This window comes from Hipposideros armiger, unplaced genomic scaffold (assembly GCF_001890085.2).
Source record: "Hipposideros armiger isolate ML-2016 unplaced genomic scaffold, ASM189008v1 scaffold_477, whole genome shotgun sequence".
NCBI lineage: Eukaryota > Metazoa > Chordata > Mammalia > Chiroptera > Hipposideridae > Hipposideros > Hipposideros armiger.
In genome coordinates this window covers 24,695-43,306 of record NW_017731827.1, presented here as the reverse complement: position 1 = coordinate 43,306, position 18,612 = coordinate 24,695, and the positions used below count along the sequence as shown (strand labels likewise).

The 18,612-nt window shown below is 54.4% G+C and overlaps 1 protein-coding gene across 2 annotated transcripts in view; it reads left to right on the top strand.

Moving 5' to 3' along the window:
* The window catches only part of CAPZB (capping actin protein of muscle Z-line subunit beta), a 129,786-nt gene extending 113,568 nt beyond the window's left edge, over positions 1 to 16,218 (top strand). Inside the window, exons 6-10 of one of the 2 annotated variants that reach the window (XM_019666689.1) lie at positions 1 to 120; positions 10,748 to 10,813; positions 11,548 to 11,624; positions 13,072 to 13,184; positions 16,132 to 16,218. In XM_019666689.1, the coding sequence (XP_019522234.1) occupies positions 1 to 120; positions 10,748 to 10,813; positions 11,548 to 11,624; positions 13,072 to 13,174 (366 nt within the window). In that variant the 3' untranslated portion in view covers positions 13,175 to 13,184; positions 16,132 to 16,218. The remainder of the gene's footprint in view (positions 121 to 10,747; positions 10,814 to 11,547; positions 11,625 to 13,071; positions 13,185 to 16,131) is intronic. The other variant, XM_019666688.1, reaches the window with a different exon arrangement.
* The last annotated feature ends 2,394 nt before the right edge of the window (positions 16,219 to 18,612 follow it).

Sequence of the window (18,612 nt, the reverse complement as noted above, 5' to 3'; positions counted from 1 at the left end):
CAGGAGAAATCCAGTGGTCGCACCGCCCATTACAAGCTGACCTCCACGGTGATGCTGTGGCTGCAAACCAACAAATCCGGCTCTGGCACCATGAACCTCGGAGGCAGCCTCACCAGACAGGTAGGCTTGCCAGTGCCCGCAGGGGGCCAGCCTCAGAGCTGCCCGTATGTGGCGATGAGTGAGCAGTTGTCCCCACAGAGGGGTCCTGGGGCAGCCTGTGTGCCTGACACAATCTCCCCACAGGCCTATCAGTGATTCCCAAGGTTCAGTCATGGGAGGTTTTCTCTTTGGGTCAGGGTGTTTACGTTAAGATGCTCCTGTGACATTTAGGACATTAATTTCTCAGTTGTGACTTAGATCATGTATTAGGACTCTTGGTTGCTAGTGACAGAAGTAAAACTGACTTAAGCAGAAATGGAAACGAGTCAGCTCTCATAACTCAGAAGCTCAGGCTTCCTTCAGCATGGCTGGGCCTGGGATGCACATAATGCCGCTGGGACTCTCACCGCACAGCCGCTCCCGGCGGTCCTGGGGGACAGAGCTTCCCTTTCAGAATAGGCTTACCGTGCCCCAGAAATGTCTCACTGGTCCGGCTTGGGTTGCTGGTCCATCACAGAATCATTTCCTGAGGTTAGCGGCTAGGAAACAGTCTGGCCAGACATGGCTTGTGTGAGCGCCCATGGCAGTGGAGATGGAAAGGGGGTGTTGATCTCCTCGAGTGAAGTCTGGCTGCTTTTCCCAGGAGGGGGAGGGATGGCTGTGGGAAGGGAGCAAACCTTAGATACTGGTGGGTAGGTGCCCTCTGCAGAGACAGCTGATGGACGTTACCGTGTAGGTGGGGCAGGCAGAGCCATGGCAACAGGCTGCCGAGGGACAGGAGCCAGGGTCCCCAAAAAGGCGAGCAAAGGCTGAAATAAAAGCTAAAAGGATCCAGAAGAGGGAGTCCCTGCTGTAAGCATCTACGTGGGTTTCCTGGCCTCCTCACGCACGTGCCTGGCAGTGACCGGCAAGCAACATGGGCTGTGACCAGCCTGCTCTCTGCTCAGCTCTGGCCCCCACACAGCAGCTCTCCAACAATAGCACTGAATGACTCCAGTGTAGACCCAAGCAAGGTACTTTTCAAAGCTCGGAACCCTCATTCACCTTCTAAAGAGAAAATGAGTACATTTGGCCAAAAAAGTCAAAAGGCTCCTGGAGTCACAGGATCTTGACATTGGAAGAATTCAGAGGTCACTCCCAACCTGACCAGGGGGCTCACTGCGTTGAGAGGCAACCCGTTGCTTTTACATCAGCCTCCATAAAAAATGACATGCAGAATAGAATCTGTCCTCCAGACTGGCCGGGGTTGCTTTGGCTGGCACCTCACACACAGGCGGTTGACCGAGTGGCCACCACCCTGGCACTCTCACTTCATCTCTTCCTCATGAACCACGGAGGGTCCAGGGATTTCCCATTCTGTTCTCGTGCAGTACATCTTTTTTCCTTTTTTTTTTTTTTTAATGAGATTTTACGTTTGTCCTCACATTTTGTTCTTTATCCACTCTGCCCGTCAGTTATGTTGAATCTGGGTTTAAGTCATCCAGGTGTTAGCTGTTCCTTTTGGCTCTGTTACTTGCACATTAACTAAGATGATGTTGTGTCTTATATTGATTAGCTCAAGGCCAAGTCAGAGCCTTCCAGCATGGCCACCAGAGACTTCCTTAAAGGGAGGCATCGGCCTGATAATCACCTTTCTTAGAGTACTTTCTTTAGGGTGAGCTTGTTTAGCCAGCTATAAATCCACCATCTAGGTAGGGCTTTACATTTTCAAATAAATGCCCTTTGAGCTGTCTGGTTGCACACCACCTGCCGCATCCCAACTGGCTTCCTGGTTAGGTAGGACCAGGTGACTTCAGGCTTGGCCATGGTTTCTTTTTTTCTTTTTTTTTTTTAAAGATTTTATTGGGCAGTTGGGGGAGAGAACAGCGTTGGGGAATCAGGGAAGGGGAACAGACAAGTTGTTGTCCTTTTGTTCTTCAGTCTAGTTGTGGAGGACGTCGCTTTACTGGCCCATGTTGATATTGTCATTGCACTCTTCCCGGGTGAGGCAGATTGGTTGCCGGCCACCGGATCGCTGCTCACGGTGGCTCTTGGCAGCTCACGCCAGCTGCCGGCCACTCATAGTAGCTTATGGCAGCCCACTGCAGCTTCACTGCAACCTATGCCATCGCTGGCGACTCACAGCAGCCCAGCTCCAGGTCGAGCTGTTGTTCACCATCTTAGCTGTAGAGGGCACAGTGTCACTGGCCCTCATGTGGGATCCGAACCAGGGCCCTGCTGCTCAGAGCTGGAGTCCCAAGCCAACTCCTAACCAGAGCACCACTTGGCCGGCCCCCAAATATGTATTTTTTATAAATCATAATATCACAGCTACTGTGTACCATTCTCTTGCCTGTCTTTTGTTTAGGTATCACTAGCACCCCATCTCCAAGATGTCCCTCCAGGCGTAGGTGTGTCTAAGCTGAACTGGGAGCTTGGACTGGAAGGTGCTGCCTCCCGGAGCAGATTTATCTTAACTTGTACTTCAGATGCCGCCTTTGGCATCTCAGCAGCTTTAAGACCCTTCGTTCAGGGCCCATGGTTAGGTTAGGACTCTTGCCACTCCAGGGCCAGGTCTTGTGCCAGTGCAGTGCGGGTGCTTGAAGTATATGCCAGAAAGGATAAATTGAGTAACTCTTCACTGGATTTGCATTCTAGTCACAAAAGCATCTTCATGCATTTGGAAATCGTAGCACAGGGCGATTGTTGTTGGCCCATATGCTTAGGGTGTGTATCTGAGCCTCCATGCAAACTTCCACTGCCTCTGCTGTGTCACAGGAGCCTGAAACCACAAGGGATTTGGGGGGTCCCCTGCTCTGGCCTCGGCAAGGCTGTCCCCACGCCACCCCAGAACCAAGGCTTGTGCTCCCTGGGGCAGAGCCCATCGTTTTGCATGGAAATGGGCCCTGGTCTTCCAGGAACTGTTGACCGGCGAGGGGCAGCCGAACCAGCAGGCGGCCAGCTCCACCACCGCCTGCCGCCCCCACACCCTGCCACCTGGGCAGTGGTGGAAAGTCCTAAATTTGTATCCGGAGACTGTTTCCTGCATCACTTACCGCTCTGAACTGTTTATAATTCCACCCGGTTTACAGTGACCTGGACAAATATTTAATCCTCAGCCTTCCTAATAGTTTAAATCAGAGCTGTCAACCCATGGCCAGGGTCTGGTTCCGGCCTGCCGTGAGCAGCACCTCCTGCCAAGCCAAACACAGGCCTGATGAGAGGCTGTCCTCAGCACACCGGGCTGGGGCCACGGGCCTTGTTCGGATTGCCTCGTGCTCTTGGGCTTTAATGAGGAAATCCATGCTTCTGTCATCATCCTAACGGCCGGTCACATAACTCATCTGAGGTGCATTAGAGCTGGGGCAGGTTTCCAATGTAAGTAACTGCAAAGGGAGGGGCAGGGAAGCGATGAGGGAGACAAGCCTAAGTTAACGATGCGCAGCCTCTGAGCAGACGGGAAACGAGGGCTGCGGGTTTAGCTGTGTGTCCCAGATGAGCCTGGGAGGAGAGACGCCTGGTCGCCTCGGGTGGGAGACGAAGGGGATCCGGGAAAGCTGAGCAGATCAGCGATCAAGAGTGACCCTGCGCGAGTTCTGGGCAAGATGGCGGAGTCGCTATGCAATGTGTTGTGTCGTTTAAAAAAAAAAAGTGAACGTGCGTGGTTGTGCAGCTGTCTCCTTTGATTAGACTGTAAGCAAGATAGTTATTCCCACTTAAAAGGTGAGGAAACAGAGGTTCACGCTATTAAGTAATTTGCTCGTGGTGATTTATCTAGCAGGAGGCAGAGCCAAGATTTGAACACAGATTTGTCTGCCTAGCAAAAAAAACAGGCTGCTTCCTATCACACTACATTTTTTTGGTCTTAATCTGTCCCCTGTGCCTGGCATTCAGTAGATGCTAAGTAAACATTTGCACAGAAATGCACTGAGCAGTCGCTCCGTGTAGATGGCACATGACCCTCTGGGCACCCGGCGATGTTCTGTTGGCAGCCCCTCCCGCAGCCAGCTTGGGCAGCTGTAGTGGACCAGTGGCCCCTGGAACAGGCACCCTGGAACGGTGGAGTCCCATGGAGGGGTCAGGCCTCCTGGGGGTGTGCACAGCGCCACCGTCCTGTAGGACGCAAGCTGAGAACACGAGACATTCGCCACCACAGGTAGCGAGGAGGGTTTAAGGTTTCTAGGTAGTGGACTGATCTGATCAGATTTGTGTTTTCAAAAGATGGCTCTGCCGGCTGACACGAAGGGTGGGTTGGCAGAATGAGGCTGTTAGAGTCCCCTAGGAGAGAGGTGACCATGGCCTGGATAGGGGCAACCCCAAGAGGGCTGGAGGGGACAAGTATGTGGCCAAGAAGTCTGTGAAGGAGCTGAGGTCAGCCTCACAGTAAGAAATAACCAAGAAGGACAAAGACACGAGGAGCAGAGAAGCAGGCACAGGGCAAGAGACATGCTGGAGTGGCACGGTCGAGGCCTGGGGTGCTCCCAGGATTGGGGTGAGCGATGGGGCGAGACGAGAGCCTTCCTCACTCCATTCAGCCCCACTTGCAGTGACGCAGGCCTCGGCTTTTCCTCCGGACACGAGGCCTCATTGCCTTTCCCCTGCCCCACGTGTCTCACCAGGCCCACGGTGCCAGGTGCCTGCCCTGCAAGCGGGCAGGACCGAGGGCTCCCAGTTCTCCCAGCTTCACGTCCAGCACACAGAGTCCGGACAGCCCGTTGAGTTACACATCCCACCATCGCCCCCGAGACGGAGGGGCCGCCGCGCAGCAGCACAGGGCATCCGTTGGGGCCTCAGCAGCGGCCTGCATCGCCCGTCTCTAGGCATGGCCCCCAGGCGCTCCCTCACTTCCTGTCCCCCACACCCCATCTTGAGAAGGGCCAGGTGTAGGCTTGGTGGAGGCTCCCCTCAGGGATTCCAGGCCTTGCCCCCAGGTCCCTCCTTTCTCAGCTTAGATGGCTTATGGGCGTGCAAGTGAATGAAATGGGACTCTCACCAGCTTTCTTTAAATTGTTGGTACATTTAACGATGACTTACTGCTTGAGCCCTGTTTCACACCTGGTCATGACACGCCCCAGTGGGCTCAGGCCAAGTGCACCCCAGGCCACGCTCCCTCAGTGCCCTCACCTCGTCCCCTCTGCTTTGGCCGTTCCTTCCCCCACGCCCACCCCACAAAAGGACGTTCCTTAGGGACATGAGCTGGAGAGCGAAGCACATCCCGTGTGTTGGCAGATCGCTGCCGCTGTGGGAGGAAGGGTGAGCAGCGGCCTGTGGGGAAGCCCATCTCAGCCAGATGGTACCACCCTTCCAGGGCAGGAGGGCGGAAGGTGCCCTCTGGCGGGCTGCCACCGGGGCCCCACTGGGAAGCCTGTGGAGCAGGCCGAGTACCAGCCTGTTGAGAAAAGGAAGTTGCATTGAGAGGTCACTTGTGTGTGGCAGCTGGAGACGTGGGAAAGAGGCGAAGCCATAAATCTCTGGAAAGAGATGAAGGTTTCCAGTCCAGGGACAGGCCCTGCAGATGTTCGTTTGATATTTTTTTCAGATTCTAAATATTTAGAAACGAAGGTGGAATGTTTTGCCAAGTGGGGAGATTAGGCCGGTGGTTTGCAAGCCGAGCTCTCTTCCCTGCTCAGGAGTAGACGCCCCGTGATGTGAAAGCAGTAGAACCCCAGCAGAGGCGCCTGCCGAGAGTCACCGCAGGGAAACCCTTGGACTCGCACTTGGCCGTTAAGCGGGGCAGTATGTTTTAGGAGTGAAGAGGCCTGTGGCCTTCCTTCCAGGTGCAGGGGAGCAAAGGGGGGCTGGGCCAAACACGCGGTGCTCCAGGACCTTCTTTCTCACCAGGGAGGCACAACGACAGCAGTGCTCCTTGCGTTGTAGGAGGCCACCTGGACCCAGGGTGGCGATGCTTCAGCAGCGTGGCTTCTAGGGACCGTTTGTATTGGTCAGATGACCTTGAGTGGAGTGACCCAGGGCCTGGTGGAGAAGAAAAGCTGGTGTGTGAGACTGCGTCCCCGCAACTGTCTTACGGTGAAGGTCAGGCAGGAGAGGAGGGGACCAGGGTCCCGGGGGGTCGGGGCGGAGGGAGCCGGATGAGTCAGGGATAGACACTGCTTCAGATTCCCGACCCAGGATTGTGGTTTGTCTTTGATTGTTTTTGGTGAAGAACGTGGATGAAGTTAAGCAAGCAAAGAGGCTACATGGAAGAAAACAGGTTTTGGAATCACCCAGACCTTGGTTGAGGTCCTAGCCTAGTCTCTTTCCGGCTGTAACCTGGAGAGACCACTTCCCTTCTCTGAAACGCAACGGCATTTTCCTCGTGGAGCTAATAATGCCTATTTGGAGAGACTGTTGTAGAGTAGAAACACAAAACCGTTTTGACACATGGTTTATGACACGTGCTCACTGAGTAATAGCTATTAACTTACTGCTACTCTCAAATATCTCGCAAGCAGACACTTCTCCATCTTCTCCAATGTATACAGTTTCAGGCTCAATTAAAATTGTCCGAAACTGGGTAAACCAAACCTTTCTTGAGAGGCTGGCTGACCAGTGTCTCCTGGCTTGACAGGCCTCACCCAGGCTCAGCTCAGTAACCAGGAGGATGCCGCTGGCTTCCGCCCGAGAGCCAGGACCGGAAGTCCTGGGAATGGAGCTGCCATTCTGGGCATTGGGCGGATATTGGCTCATTTAGTACAAGATAGAGGCAAGAAAATGAAAGCCTGGCCAGGCCAAGGCCCTCACTCCTCAGGGTCCGGAGCGGGGGCTGGTTTCCTGTAGCGCCTCGCCCTCTGGGTTGCGCTCACTGGCAAGTGCCGCATGGCAGTGGGAGGTACTGTACGCCGCTTTTGAGGAAAACGGCCGCTTTCCGGCTACTTGCCCATGTCCTTCCCGTGTCTAAGCCACGGAGAGCAGTGGCGCCTGATAGGGATAGGCGGGCTGGCCTCTGACTTCAGACATGGTTGGAACCACCTTGTGGAACATCTGTGTGGCCACAGCACATAAAAATGTTTTGCTCTGGCAGCCACTTTCATGGGATGTAATAATATATGCATTGCAAAAATAGTTCTATTTTTGGTGGGTCAGCATTGCCAGCAAGCTGACCCTGACCAGGTGTGGAGGGAGCCGGCAGGGCTGTGAGCAAGGGGGCTAAGGAAACAGGTCTGTGTGTGCCAAGGCCTCTGCCCCACCCCTCAGCCCACCTTCCTTCCCTCCCCCGGTCCCTGCTGGGCCTTTAACTTGGGCTCTGCCTGCTACAAGCTTAGAGGGCCCCTTGTGTCCTCCAGGGGAGTTAGTCCTCTCCTGGGAGAGAGCGAGCCTTCTCACTTCCCCCCTCCCACGCCCCGCCCCCGTTGTTACCTTGGAGCATCCAGTGGCTTCTCCAGTGGTTCCAGCCTTTCCTTTCCAAGAAGGTGGGTTGGTCATGTGACTTGACTTACCTTGATGGCCCAGAGCCCTTTGCCAACAGCCCTAGCTTCACTTCGGGCTCCGGGTGCTTATTTAAAATGGGGCCCTCAATGAGCTCAAAGCCCCCTCGCTTCCCTGGGGGTGCCAGGAATCAGCCCTCTGCGTGGAGCTCAGGAGGGAGGGAGGCTAATTTGTAGAAGGCCATAATTCATTGGGTTCAGACTCCCCCAGGCTCTCTAAGCAGCCCTCAGTCTGGGCACAGGAGCCATTTTCATGTGGGGTGGGGGAGAGAACACAGTCCCGGTGTGTTGGTGTCCAAATACCTTTTAGAAATGGGTAGACAGAGCCCTGTCCCCCTCCAGAGGGTGCCCCCAACTCCGTTCACCTGCATACACTCCACAGGGTTTTGCTGAGGCCAGACAGTGACCCAGCTAACACTGAGCTCTGCCTGGGGTACTTATCAGACCCGGTGGGGTCTAACGGTGGGGAGTACCTGTCGCTTTTAAGTTCACAGGCACTCTCACTTCCCCTGTTTTGCGGGGACCTTTGGGGTCTCTGAGGATTCAGACTCCCCAGGATCACTGGCCAGAGAGTGCCCGGGACAGTTCAGGGCCCAGTGTTGGGGGCAGAGAGGCCGATCGTTGTAGCGTCTCCCTTCCTCCTTTCCATTTGACCAGTCCTCAGCCAGCACAGTCTTGCCAGAACCAGACATCTTTGTTCTGCAGAGATTTGTCTCATACCTTTAGAAGGGCCTGTGAGGCCATAGGCTTCAGACTGTCACTCTACCCCTCTTGCAGCATCTTTGACAAATGGTGCCCCATTTCTCCTCCAACCCCTCTAGTGACCTGGGCTCGTTGCTTTATGAGCAGATGCCTGTTGCAGACAGCGCTGCCATCCCGTGGTGTTCCCTCGCTGCCCTTGGCAGTGACCTGAATTGGGTCTGCTCCCCTTGCCGGAGCACTGCTCGGATCTCCCAAGTCCCCGTCCAGCCCGAAGTGTCCCCAGTTTTTTCCCATTTCTTGGGGTTAGGGTGTTCAGATCTCTTAAGCTGGCGAACTCCAACTTGTACATGGCTCTCCAAACGCAGCATCCCGACTGAATCCAGCCCTGCATGTAGCTGGGCCAGGACAGAACCGAGGGACCGTTGGCTTCCTGAGCAAGTCAGGAAGCCTTACAGCCACAGCTGCTGATCTGGGCGCCAGCGATGGTTTCATGTATGTACCTAAAGGTGCATGAAAGCTGTTGCAGCAGCCACATCACAGTCAAACTTGAAATCATCTAAAAACCACAAGCCTCCTCACAGGACTTACCCCCGTTTTGTACTCAGTGAGGCTAATGTTTGAGTCCAAGTACCTGGTTTGCATTTACCCAGGTGAATGATCAGCGTACTGAGGCAGGAGGAGCACAGGCGTTGGAGTCTCCCGTGCTGTGATCTGGGCAGATCCTGACATCTTTAAGATTCAGTATCCGTGGGTATAAAATAGTTTTTATTGAAGACTGAATGGAATAAGGTGACTGCCACCGGGGAAGCTCTCGTGCTTGGCAGCAGCTGTGCTCAGTGGCCGACCCATGTTCCTGCGTTCCGACGTGACGCTTGTGATCATCTCCACCCTCGATGCTGTTGATAGGATGCTGCTGCACCCTCTAAGCTGTGCCTTCCTTTAAATCCTGGGCAAACAGGCCGGCCCAGGACCAGGTAGAGCATCCTTCAGGATGCCACAGAGGGCCAGCAGAGGCTCCATCTGAGCGGCCGTCGTTCAGCCCCGCCTCTCAGCCACGGGCACAGGAGGTAGATGGGAACCTGCCAGAGTGCCGTGAGCTTCCTAGAGGAGCTCTCTGTTCTTCCAGCCCAGCAGCCCATTCAGACAGGAGATAGAGATTCTCGGGGCAGAACTTGTGCATACCGATCCCGTGCTGGCTCCCAGAGACGCCAGATTTTAAAGTGTGCCAACAGATGATTTTTAATAGTCCATAAAGACGCCTGGATCAATGTCAAACTAGTATTTAATTCCCACCTCTAATCTTCCTCCTTTACGAAAGTGGGGTCGGCCTCTGCCCTCCTAGTGCGCTGGCACCTCTGAAGTGCGCTGTCATTTTTCAAGGGTTGCTATACCACAGAATCAGATGTGTCTGACCCTGGAAGGGAGGTAAAAATAGGTGAGAAGGGGCAGCGACCGCTAGCCTCGGAGCACACACGCCATCGCCTACCCTGACCATCTGCCCTGCTCTGGTCCTGAAGGGGGTCAGCCTCCCTGCCTTTTTCTTTGCTTTTTCTTTACTAGTCTGAATTCATTTTGAGCTGGTACTGTTCTTATGTTTTCGTCCTGTTTCTTGATTCCCTATTGCAGCTTACATGTCTTATTTCAACAGCAATGGTAGTGCTGGCTACCTGGTCTAACTTTCAGTTTAGTAACAGTGAGCATTCATGTGCTTACCAATAAATCCCTCCTTAAGGAATTGATACTCTTGTAAAGAAAGTAATCCTTCAGCATAGGAGGAGAGTGGGGAGCACAAATAAGTGCTCATGTCAGGAACCTCAGTTCCTTCTTCTTTGTCTGAGACTCGAACTGCTGGGTTCCCCCTCCTCCAAAACCCGACTCAGTGGTGTCCCTAGGAACCTGAGATTCTCTTGTTCAAATTCTTCATGTCACTCAGCCACTGCACAGCCTCACAGAGCAGCAAGAATGCAGGCTCTGCAGTAAGAAAGGGTTTGACCCAGGTCCTGCCCTTACCTCTTTGTGACCTTGGACAAATCACTTTATCTCTGAGCCTCGATGTCTCCTGTCACCCAGGGCTGTCAGTCCCTCCCTCCGTAGCTGGCGTTACAGGAACAGTGGAGGCACAGCAGCTTCCTGGCAGATTGGACGCTCCAACCTGGGGACAGACACCCTGTGCCTGTGCCTGCCCTGAGCGGTGGTGTGAAGACACCAAGCGCCTCTTCTCTGGCTGGCCCCGGAAGAGTCGGTGCCTGATGAGGGCACTCACCTCTGCCCTCCCTGCTGCGGCCTTGATGGGGTGTCTGCCACACCAAGGGCTGCAGCACAAGATGTGCCCCTGGAAACCGGGACCTGGGCTTCTGCTGGCTGGGCTGTTTATGACCTGTGCTGGGGTCCCCCTCCTGGGAAAGAGGGCTCGCACCTCCTGCGGTGTCTCAGGGAGCTGCCGGCAGGAATAACAGGCTCTTTGCAAACTGGGGAGGGGGGCGGGCATTCTCAGGGAGCACTGGGCTAGGTCTGACTTGGAGGAATGTTTTTGTCTTTTGCAGATGGAGAAAGACGAAACTGTGAGCGACTGCTCCCCACACATAGCCAATATTGGGCGCCTGGTAGAGGTGAGTGGGCCTTCTGGACTCGGCCCGTTCCTGCGACTGTGGTTTGCTCTCCCAGACGTGCCATTTTGCCCCCGGAGCCTGGAGCCTGGCTTGCTGGCCTTCTCCCTTGCTTCTTCCAACCCCGCGGCAGCCAGTGGTGTGCTTCCCATGCTTTTCCCTGGCCTTGTGTTTTCAGAGCATTCTGATCTGGGTGCAGGCAGGGCTCGGCTCCAGAGGCACCCCCACCCGCAGACCCAAACCCACGTTTCCAGAGGCTCTGCTTGGGAAGCCCTAAGTGCTGTCTCCCCCAGTCTACTGGGTGTGAGCAGAGACCCAAGCTTGGGAAGGAAACAGGTCCCTGGCCCGCCAGTGGGCTCTGGAAGAGCTTGAGTCGCGCTGCTTTCCGTTCACCACGCTGTTGGGAATAAGGGAAGGTGCTCTCGGTTTCACAGAATTGTTCACACGCTTGGTGGAAGGGGAGGGCGGTGATGTGGTTGAGACCAGCTCCCAGCAATGGTCAGCATTGCCGCCAGTACCTGGGTATTGGCTTCCTGCGTGCCTGTGGGCGGGAAACTGCACAGAGCACCAATTATCGGTGGGTCCCCTCCGCCAGGGGCTGGCTCTGCCGGTCTTGGTGCAGTCATGTGGCTCCCCCCTGTGGTCACGGCGGGGACTGCAGGGGTGAGCTGCGGGGAGGGTGTGGGTTTCGGGACTCCAAACTATTTGCCATTGAGTCTGTCTGCACTCCCTTCCAGGACATGGAAAACAAAATCAGAAGTACGCTGAACGAGATCTACTTTGGAAAAACAAAGGACATCGTCAACGGGCTGAGGTAATGTACCCAAAAGTACAAGCTTTGGAAACCAAAAAGGCGTGGATTGGAATCTTAGGTCTGCTGCTCAATAGCTGTATGAGCTTGGGCCTCAGTTTCCTCGTTCATAAGCTGGGGCTAAGGTACCCACCTGGGAAGATTGTTATGCAGACTTTGAAAGGCAAAGCACCTTGTACGTGGCTTACACTCTCAGTAGATGTTGGTTCTGACCTCTGCCACTTTTGTCACCTGTGGCTGTTCCTCTAACTGCCATCAATGCCCTCATCCCTGAAGTCGGTCTCCCCTTGGTCCCCAGGTGTCAGTCGCATCTAAAGAACCTGCCCAGCCCCTTTGGCTCTGAGGTCTGAGGGGACTTCCAAACCAGACGCTAAGGCACACGAGGGAGTGCAGACCGCCCGGTGGCCTGGGCTCCTCTGGTTGGCTGGGTTTCAGGGCAGCAGAACGTTCTACAGAAAGAACGCCTTCACCCTGCTGCTTTCTGGAGGGAGTCCAGCCACTCCGATGTCCTCTGCCAGGCTCCGGTGGCTGTGACCAGGGTCCCGAGCTGCCCCTCCCACCTCTCCTGGGCCCTCAATTCTGCACTGTCAGCTGATTGATGGAAGGCAGAGAAGGACTCTCTGGGTCCCCAAGGTCTGTGGTAGCAGAGCAGAAGGCTAGAGAGGGGGCAGTGGAGACCTAGGAGTCAGGAGGCCAGGATCTCATGCACGCTCTGTCACCCTGAGCTCTGCGACCTTGGACGAGACGCTGCTCTCGGAGGCCCTGTCCGGTCAGGGAGGCAGGGCTGCTGAAGGGATCAGATGAGATGGAGCCTGTATCCTACAGCCCGGCACGCCATGTGAGTCCCAGGGCTCATGCTCCTCCTTGGCCTCCAGCCCTCTGATCCCCCATCTGGGTACAAATCTCTCCTTTTGGGCCAGAAGGAGAGGCAGGAAGCAGCTTGGGAGGCTTCCCTGGCTTGTGAATTTGTCCAGCAGACAGATGTTTAGTCTCCTGCTCATACAGTTTTGAAATAGTGAGTGTCCCCTATTGGAGCCTGATCGTCCCCATGCGCCAACTGGCCCCTAGTGCGTTTCATTCCCCGCCTCGGGCAGCGTTGCTCTCCTTTCACTGTTGAGCCTGTGGCCTCATAGGTCGTCTGTGCCAGAGCTTCCTGCCCTGGGGCCACTGCCCCATCTGCACCAACCCAGGCGATGGCTGGAAGTAGAGATGCAGACAGCCTGTTGGGGGGTGGCGGTCGTGAGCCCCGGACACGTGACTACTGTCAGCACGGAGCTCTGTGCCACGGCCTCCACGCCGCAGCCCAGCGTGGCAGTGGCCTTGGTGACGTCCCCTTTCTTCTGCCCTGTGTGTTCCCCTGTATCTCCTCTCAGCTGTCCCCCGCCCTGTCCTCCCAGACCCGTGTTGTCCTCCCCCTCCTGCTGTGCTCACCTCTGAACACTCTCTGTAGATCTGTTGACGTAATCCCTGACAACCCCAAGTTTCAGCAGCTGCAGAGGGAGCTTTCCCAAGTGCTGACCCAGCGCCAGATCCACATCCAGCCTGATAATTAGGCCGATCCAGGTACCCTGCCTGAGAGGCACAAGCACCCTCCCCACTAAACAGGACTCACCTGCCGAGACCCCGCCGGTCTGGCTGCTGCCGTCGCGGCCACTTAAACCACCACTAACCCCTGCGTCTGCTCACAGCTGTGAGCAGCCGCATAACGTGTAGTCTCAGCCCCACGTAACATGGACCCATATCGCATATGCGGGTGTGTGTGTGGGTCTGTGTGTGGGTCTGTCTGTGTGTCCATGTCCGTCCCTCTGGGCGGGGTTGGGTGTGGGGCAGACAGGTGGTTTTGGCTTTGGCTCCTGGAGAAGCCCAGCTTGGGGGACCAGCTTTGCCTCCAGCAGGAGCTGCCTGCCTGCTCTGCTCTGTGTGTGGCCAGGTCCTCCCCAGCTTTTCCACCAAAGATCCTAGAAGCCAGATAAGCCCCTTCTAGTGGGAAATTGGCTGTTTGGGTCCACCTGACTTGGAAGGGGTGTATCTCTCCAAGTTTGAGGACGGAGCACAGAACAGGAGCCGTAGTCCCCCTGGCTGGGCCAATGCACCCCAGACCAGTTGCTGCTGGAGCTGCCTGGACCAGAAATAACCTTCCCCCCTAATGAGCTGCAGCTGTCCTCTTAGATGCCTCACAGTGACGGAAGGGAAGCAGTCTTGCTTGTTGATAATGGCCGAGAACCATGACTTGAGCTTGTGACAAATATGAAAGCAGTCAGCATCCCCGGGTTGGGGACAATGGTTTTCACATAAGGCATTTGCAAACCCAGCCAGGCAGGGCTTAGGGGCTTACCCCCAGGCTCGGGGACTGGACAGCAAGGGCCCAACCCGGAAGAGGCTGGGGGGGTGGGGCGGAGGCACTAATGTAACCAGGCGGAGCGGAGTCCTTCTGCTCCATCCGTGGGACTTAAGCATATTGGTCTGGGCTGTGTGTGCCAACTTCAGGCCCAAGGCACCTGTCAGCCTCCAGCCTCATGCTGGGACCAGCACGTACCCACCACAGCATTGAGGGAACCCCCTTTTTAAGGTGATCCATGATAGCATAGTTTTCTCCCCTGCCTGTCAGAGCTTATACGTGGGTCTAGAGTTTTCTGGGCCCATGGCCTTGGCCAGGCCCACAGCCACACACTGGAGGCTTTCTGGCATAGGAAACTTCTGCAGCAGTCGGCAGCCTGGCACCCCGTCTGTCTGGGACACATCCTCCCTCCCACTGAGTTAGCGTTCCCTCCAGGCATTGGTTCGAGGTTGCTTAGCAATGACCTTCCCAAGCTCTGTCCCCTAAATGCTTCTTACACCTCCCGCCGTCCCAGCCTAACCTGCCTCCTACCTGATTCTAACTCTGGTTCTAACTCTGGAACTTTCTCCATTGTGGGGGGTGGCGGCCTGGTGTGCTCGGCCCGTCCTTCCAGAAGAGCCAGCGCTCCTCAGGCCGGGACCCTTGGGAGCTGCCACTTCGCCCGCCACGTCCTCTCGCTGTCATGGTAACGTCCCTAGGAGCTCTGCCAGGAGCCCATGATGGACTGGCTGAGACTTGGAGCCCGAGGGCCACCATGGCTGATATCCAGCCCTTTCTTTGGCACCTGCAGAGCCAGGGGCAGTACAGGGCAAATTTGCAGAAATGAGTACTTCAGTAGCATCAACCAAAAATGTCGTGATTTCTCATGGGCATCTTTTCAGATGTATACTGATTCTTTCAAAACCTTGTCTATTCCATTTCACTCTTACCATTTTGAGGATGCTACCTATGCTTTTTCCAGGATTCAGTAGCCAGAATTCACGCTGGGATGCTGTGGTTTCTCCTGGGTCCTACTTTATCTCACTTCACCCATTTTCGGCATTTGGGGATTATCTTTTGATCCCCGCTTCCTGTTCTTTCTCACGGTCAGTGTCTATCAAACTTGAGATTCCCGCAGAGGACGCCATCCACAGCATTCCTGGGAGGCAGCCTGCTACCCTTTCTTTCCACTGCTTTGACGCTATTAAAAGTTTATAGTTTAATTCGTTCTCGGTTAACCAACACGTTGGGTAAATTTGACAGTGATCATTCAGGTCACCGCCAGGGGCATGTCTCTGAGCCTCAGTTTCCTCATCTATGAATTGGTAATAATGCTAAGATCCCTCCAGGATGCTTGTGAGCCTTAAATGAGAAATGTGTGTGAAAAGCACTTTGTAAGTTGTACAGCCTCTGCAAAGCTTACTTGTTAACTTGGCCTACGAGTGTTAACATCCGTGTGTAATGCACACACGTTAACATTTCCCTCTAAGTACAAGACCTGACAGCAGGGACCCACGGCCACTTACCTCAACCCTACGTTGCCTCTTGAAACCCAGGCTGATGGGTTTTCTTGGCCAAGTTCACAGCTGATGGTGCCTCACAGCAGAAGCCTGAAAGCACCCGTCCTTTATGTGCTGCCCTGGCCATGAACCCAGTGTGCTCAGATGCCCAGGCACAATGGTTCTTAAACACTCGCTGAGTGGGGCGCCGTGCGCCCTGCACTGGAGGGGCGAGCCCGGAGCCTCCGGTGCTGGGCAGGGTGTGGTGAGGGCAAAACTTCACAGCCAAGTCCTCATGGCCCTGACCTGAGTCTGCAGCTGGTCTGAAGCACTGAGGGTCTTCAGTGCGTTGGGGCCTGTGCCAGAGCAGTGAATTAGGGTCCTGGTGGCCATGGCTAAGTAACCCCCACCCTGGTGCAGAAGAGAGCATTTGTCCAGGTGAGCTGTGCGCCTCACCTCGCCCAGCGAGGACCTGAGGCTGTGGGTCTCAGGCTCTGTGCCCCCTCCGCACCTCCACAGCTATCCTTCCAGACAGGATCGGTGCTTCCCAGCCCAGGGACCCACACCCTCGCCCCAGGAGGTCACTCTCGTGGGCAGTGTCTGAGCCCGACACCAGTGCAGCAATGCCTGGCCCCTCACCACCACACCTCTTCCTGTTAAACCTACTAATAACAGTTCTTTTCCTCCATGGCAGGTCTGTGCAGACTTTTGCAGACAAATCAAAACAAGAAGCTCTTAAGAACGACCTGGTGGAGGCTTTGAAGAGAAAGCAGCAATGTTAAACCTCTGCTTCACGCTGACTGGACATGCCATGCACACATTAGATTCCTTTCTTAGAAAACTCGTTTTCTGCTCCCTTCCCCTGTCCCTTCCCTCCCCAACAGGTCACACAACTCGCTTCATCGACCTGCACAGCGCCATCTCTCCCCGAGAATAAAGCCGCTAACACCCTTCTCCGTCTCCAAGGCCTGCTTCCCACCACGTTTTGCTATCACAACTCAGTGTTTCCATAGAGACCGTGTGTGTTTTGTTTGCCCCAGCTCCCTGTCCCCCACCACCACCACCCATTTATAGACATAAAATACACTGTCTGCCTCCCCTTCCCTCCACCTTTTTGTTACATTGGTGTAAAAAATGTAAAACAAAAAAATTTTATGAAATAACTGGTGTGTGAAAGATAGAAGAAAAACTGGAAGTCTAATTCCACGTGTGTTTGGGAGTTGCTTGGGGTTGGGGGTGGGGCAGGGGACAGCTCTGGGAGAAAAGAGAGGTGGCCCTCAGCATTGCCCTGCACAGACTGGCCCCTGTCCCACGGAGACCACATTGGGGGGGGTGGGGCCTGCTGACCGTTCTGCTCTTCTGGCCAGGTGCTTTTCTGTCAATTTTTATGGAATGCAAAAGGAGTTTTTTGTTTTATTTTGTTTTTTTTGTAAAGCTTAAAAAAAAAATCTACATCTTATACTTGAGCTTCCATACTTAAAAAAAAAAAAAAAGGAAAAAAAGAACAAAAAAATAAATAAAAAGAAACTGGGACGCAGTTAGTACCGGCCTTGTGTTCTTTCTCGTCTGCCTCACTTTCCATGCACGTGCAGCTTTGGCCATGAGGGCTGACCCCAGGTGGGGACGTGTGGCAGGCCGGCCTCGGCGGGGTGCTGGGCAGGGACTTCTCATGAAGTGAGAAGAAAAGGGGCTTCCATGCAGACAGACCCCAAGCCCTTCATCTCTGGTTCTCCCCACCCTGCTTCCGGCGTTCCTTTCATCTTAACAAACACCTACTGTGTGCGGGTATAGACACACACTGTGGACACACACCCGATGCCGTCTTCCTTCACCATAGCCCTTGGCAATGTGAGGAAACAGAGCTGAGGTAAAGCGCCTAAGGCCTTGCAGAGCTGCAGAGTCCACGCTCTGCTGGCTAACACCAGGGTCACACCCTTAGCCCCTCTGGTCTGAGGCACCTGGGTCCCATCTAGCTTCTCTGCTTGGTCTGAGGAGAAAGTTCCCAGGGCACATCTTTATTGAGTGCAAAATACCATGGACATAGACATAGGTAAGAGGAGAAACCCATCATGTGACCAAAAATAACACTTGGAACCCAGAAATTGTGTGTGCGATGCCAGCCAGGCCCCATCTTGCTCCACCTTCTAGAATCTTCCATGGGAGCCATTCACTGCCCTTTTGATGCTACGTCAGGCTGGTGAACAATGGGCTCTCTGATACCAGTTTTCTTAGGTGAAGGGCAGCTGGAAGCAAGTGACAAAACAGGAGTGTTTGTTCCCTGGCTCGGGGCCACCTCACAGCCACTCCTTGATCTGCTCCTACTGAGGCAAACTCCGGCTTGCCCGAGACCAGAGGGAGGCTAAGGAAATGGCACAAAGGAGCTTGGGAGGGTTGGCTAGCCCTCTAGGTCCACGGGCTGTGGGCAGCAGACCCAGGTTCTGGCAGCATGAGAGCAACACCCCACCCCACCCTCGGCCTACTAGATGCTTCCTGAAGGTGCCCACTGGTGCCGCTGAACAGAGTGGGAGGCAGCTTTAGTGACGTGGGGTGACAGAAGCCTGCCGTCTGGTCTGAGCCCTGCAAGAACTCATCAGCACCCCACAACTGGTGATGCTCTTCACCTACAGGGGTGAGGGCTCAGGTGGCTAACGGGGCATTCCCTGTCTCCCCAAGGCCCTTTCACTGCCCCCTTGGCTGTGGTCTTGACAAGTCAGCGCGTGAAGCCCTTCAATTCATTCACATCATGGACTAAGCAGCCGCTGTGTGGCAGGTCTGTGTTTCCCCTAAAATAAGACCTAACTGGAAAATAAGCCCTAGCATGATTTTCAGGGTGCTTGTAATATAAGCTCTACCCCAAAATAAGCCCCAGTTAAGATCGTCAGCCAGACATGACTGTATTTGAATAAATGTAGATATTTGTACATGAATAAATGAATAAAATAAGTCTTTTGGAGCAAAAATTAATATAAGACCCAGTCATATTTTTGGGGAAACATGGTATCTTGAGTAAGAGCTCTACTGAGTTTGCAATTTGCTTTTCTGCCCCTTAGGAAGCAGGTGATTAGTAAAGAGATAACTTTAGAAGGAGCTGGTGCTATTTTTTCTTGTTTCATAAAAAGTGGTTACAATTTGTATCATTTCTACTCGGATTATTCAATTAGCTTTTTTTTTTTTT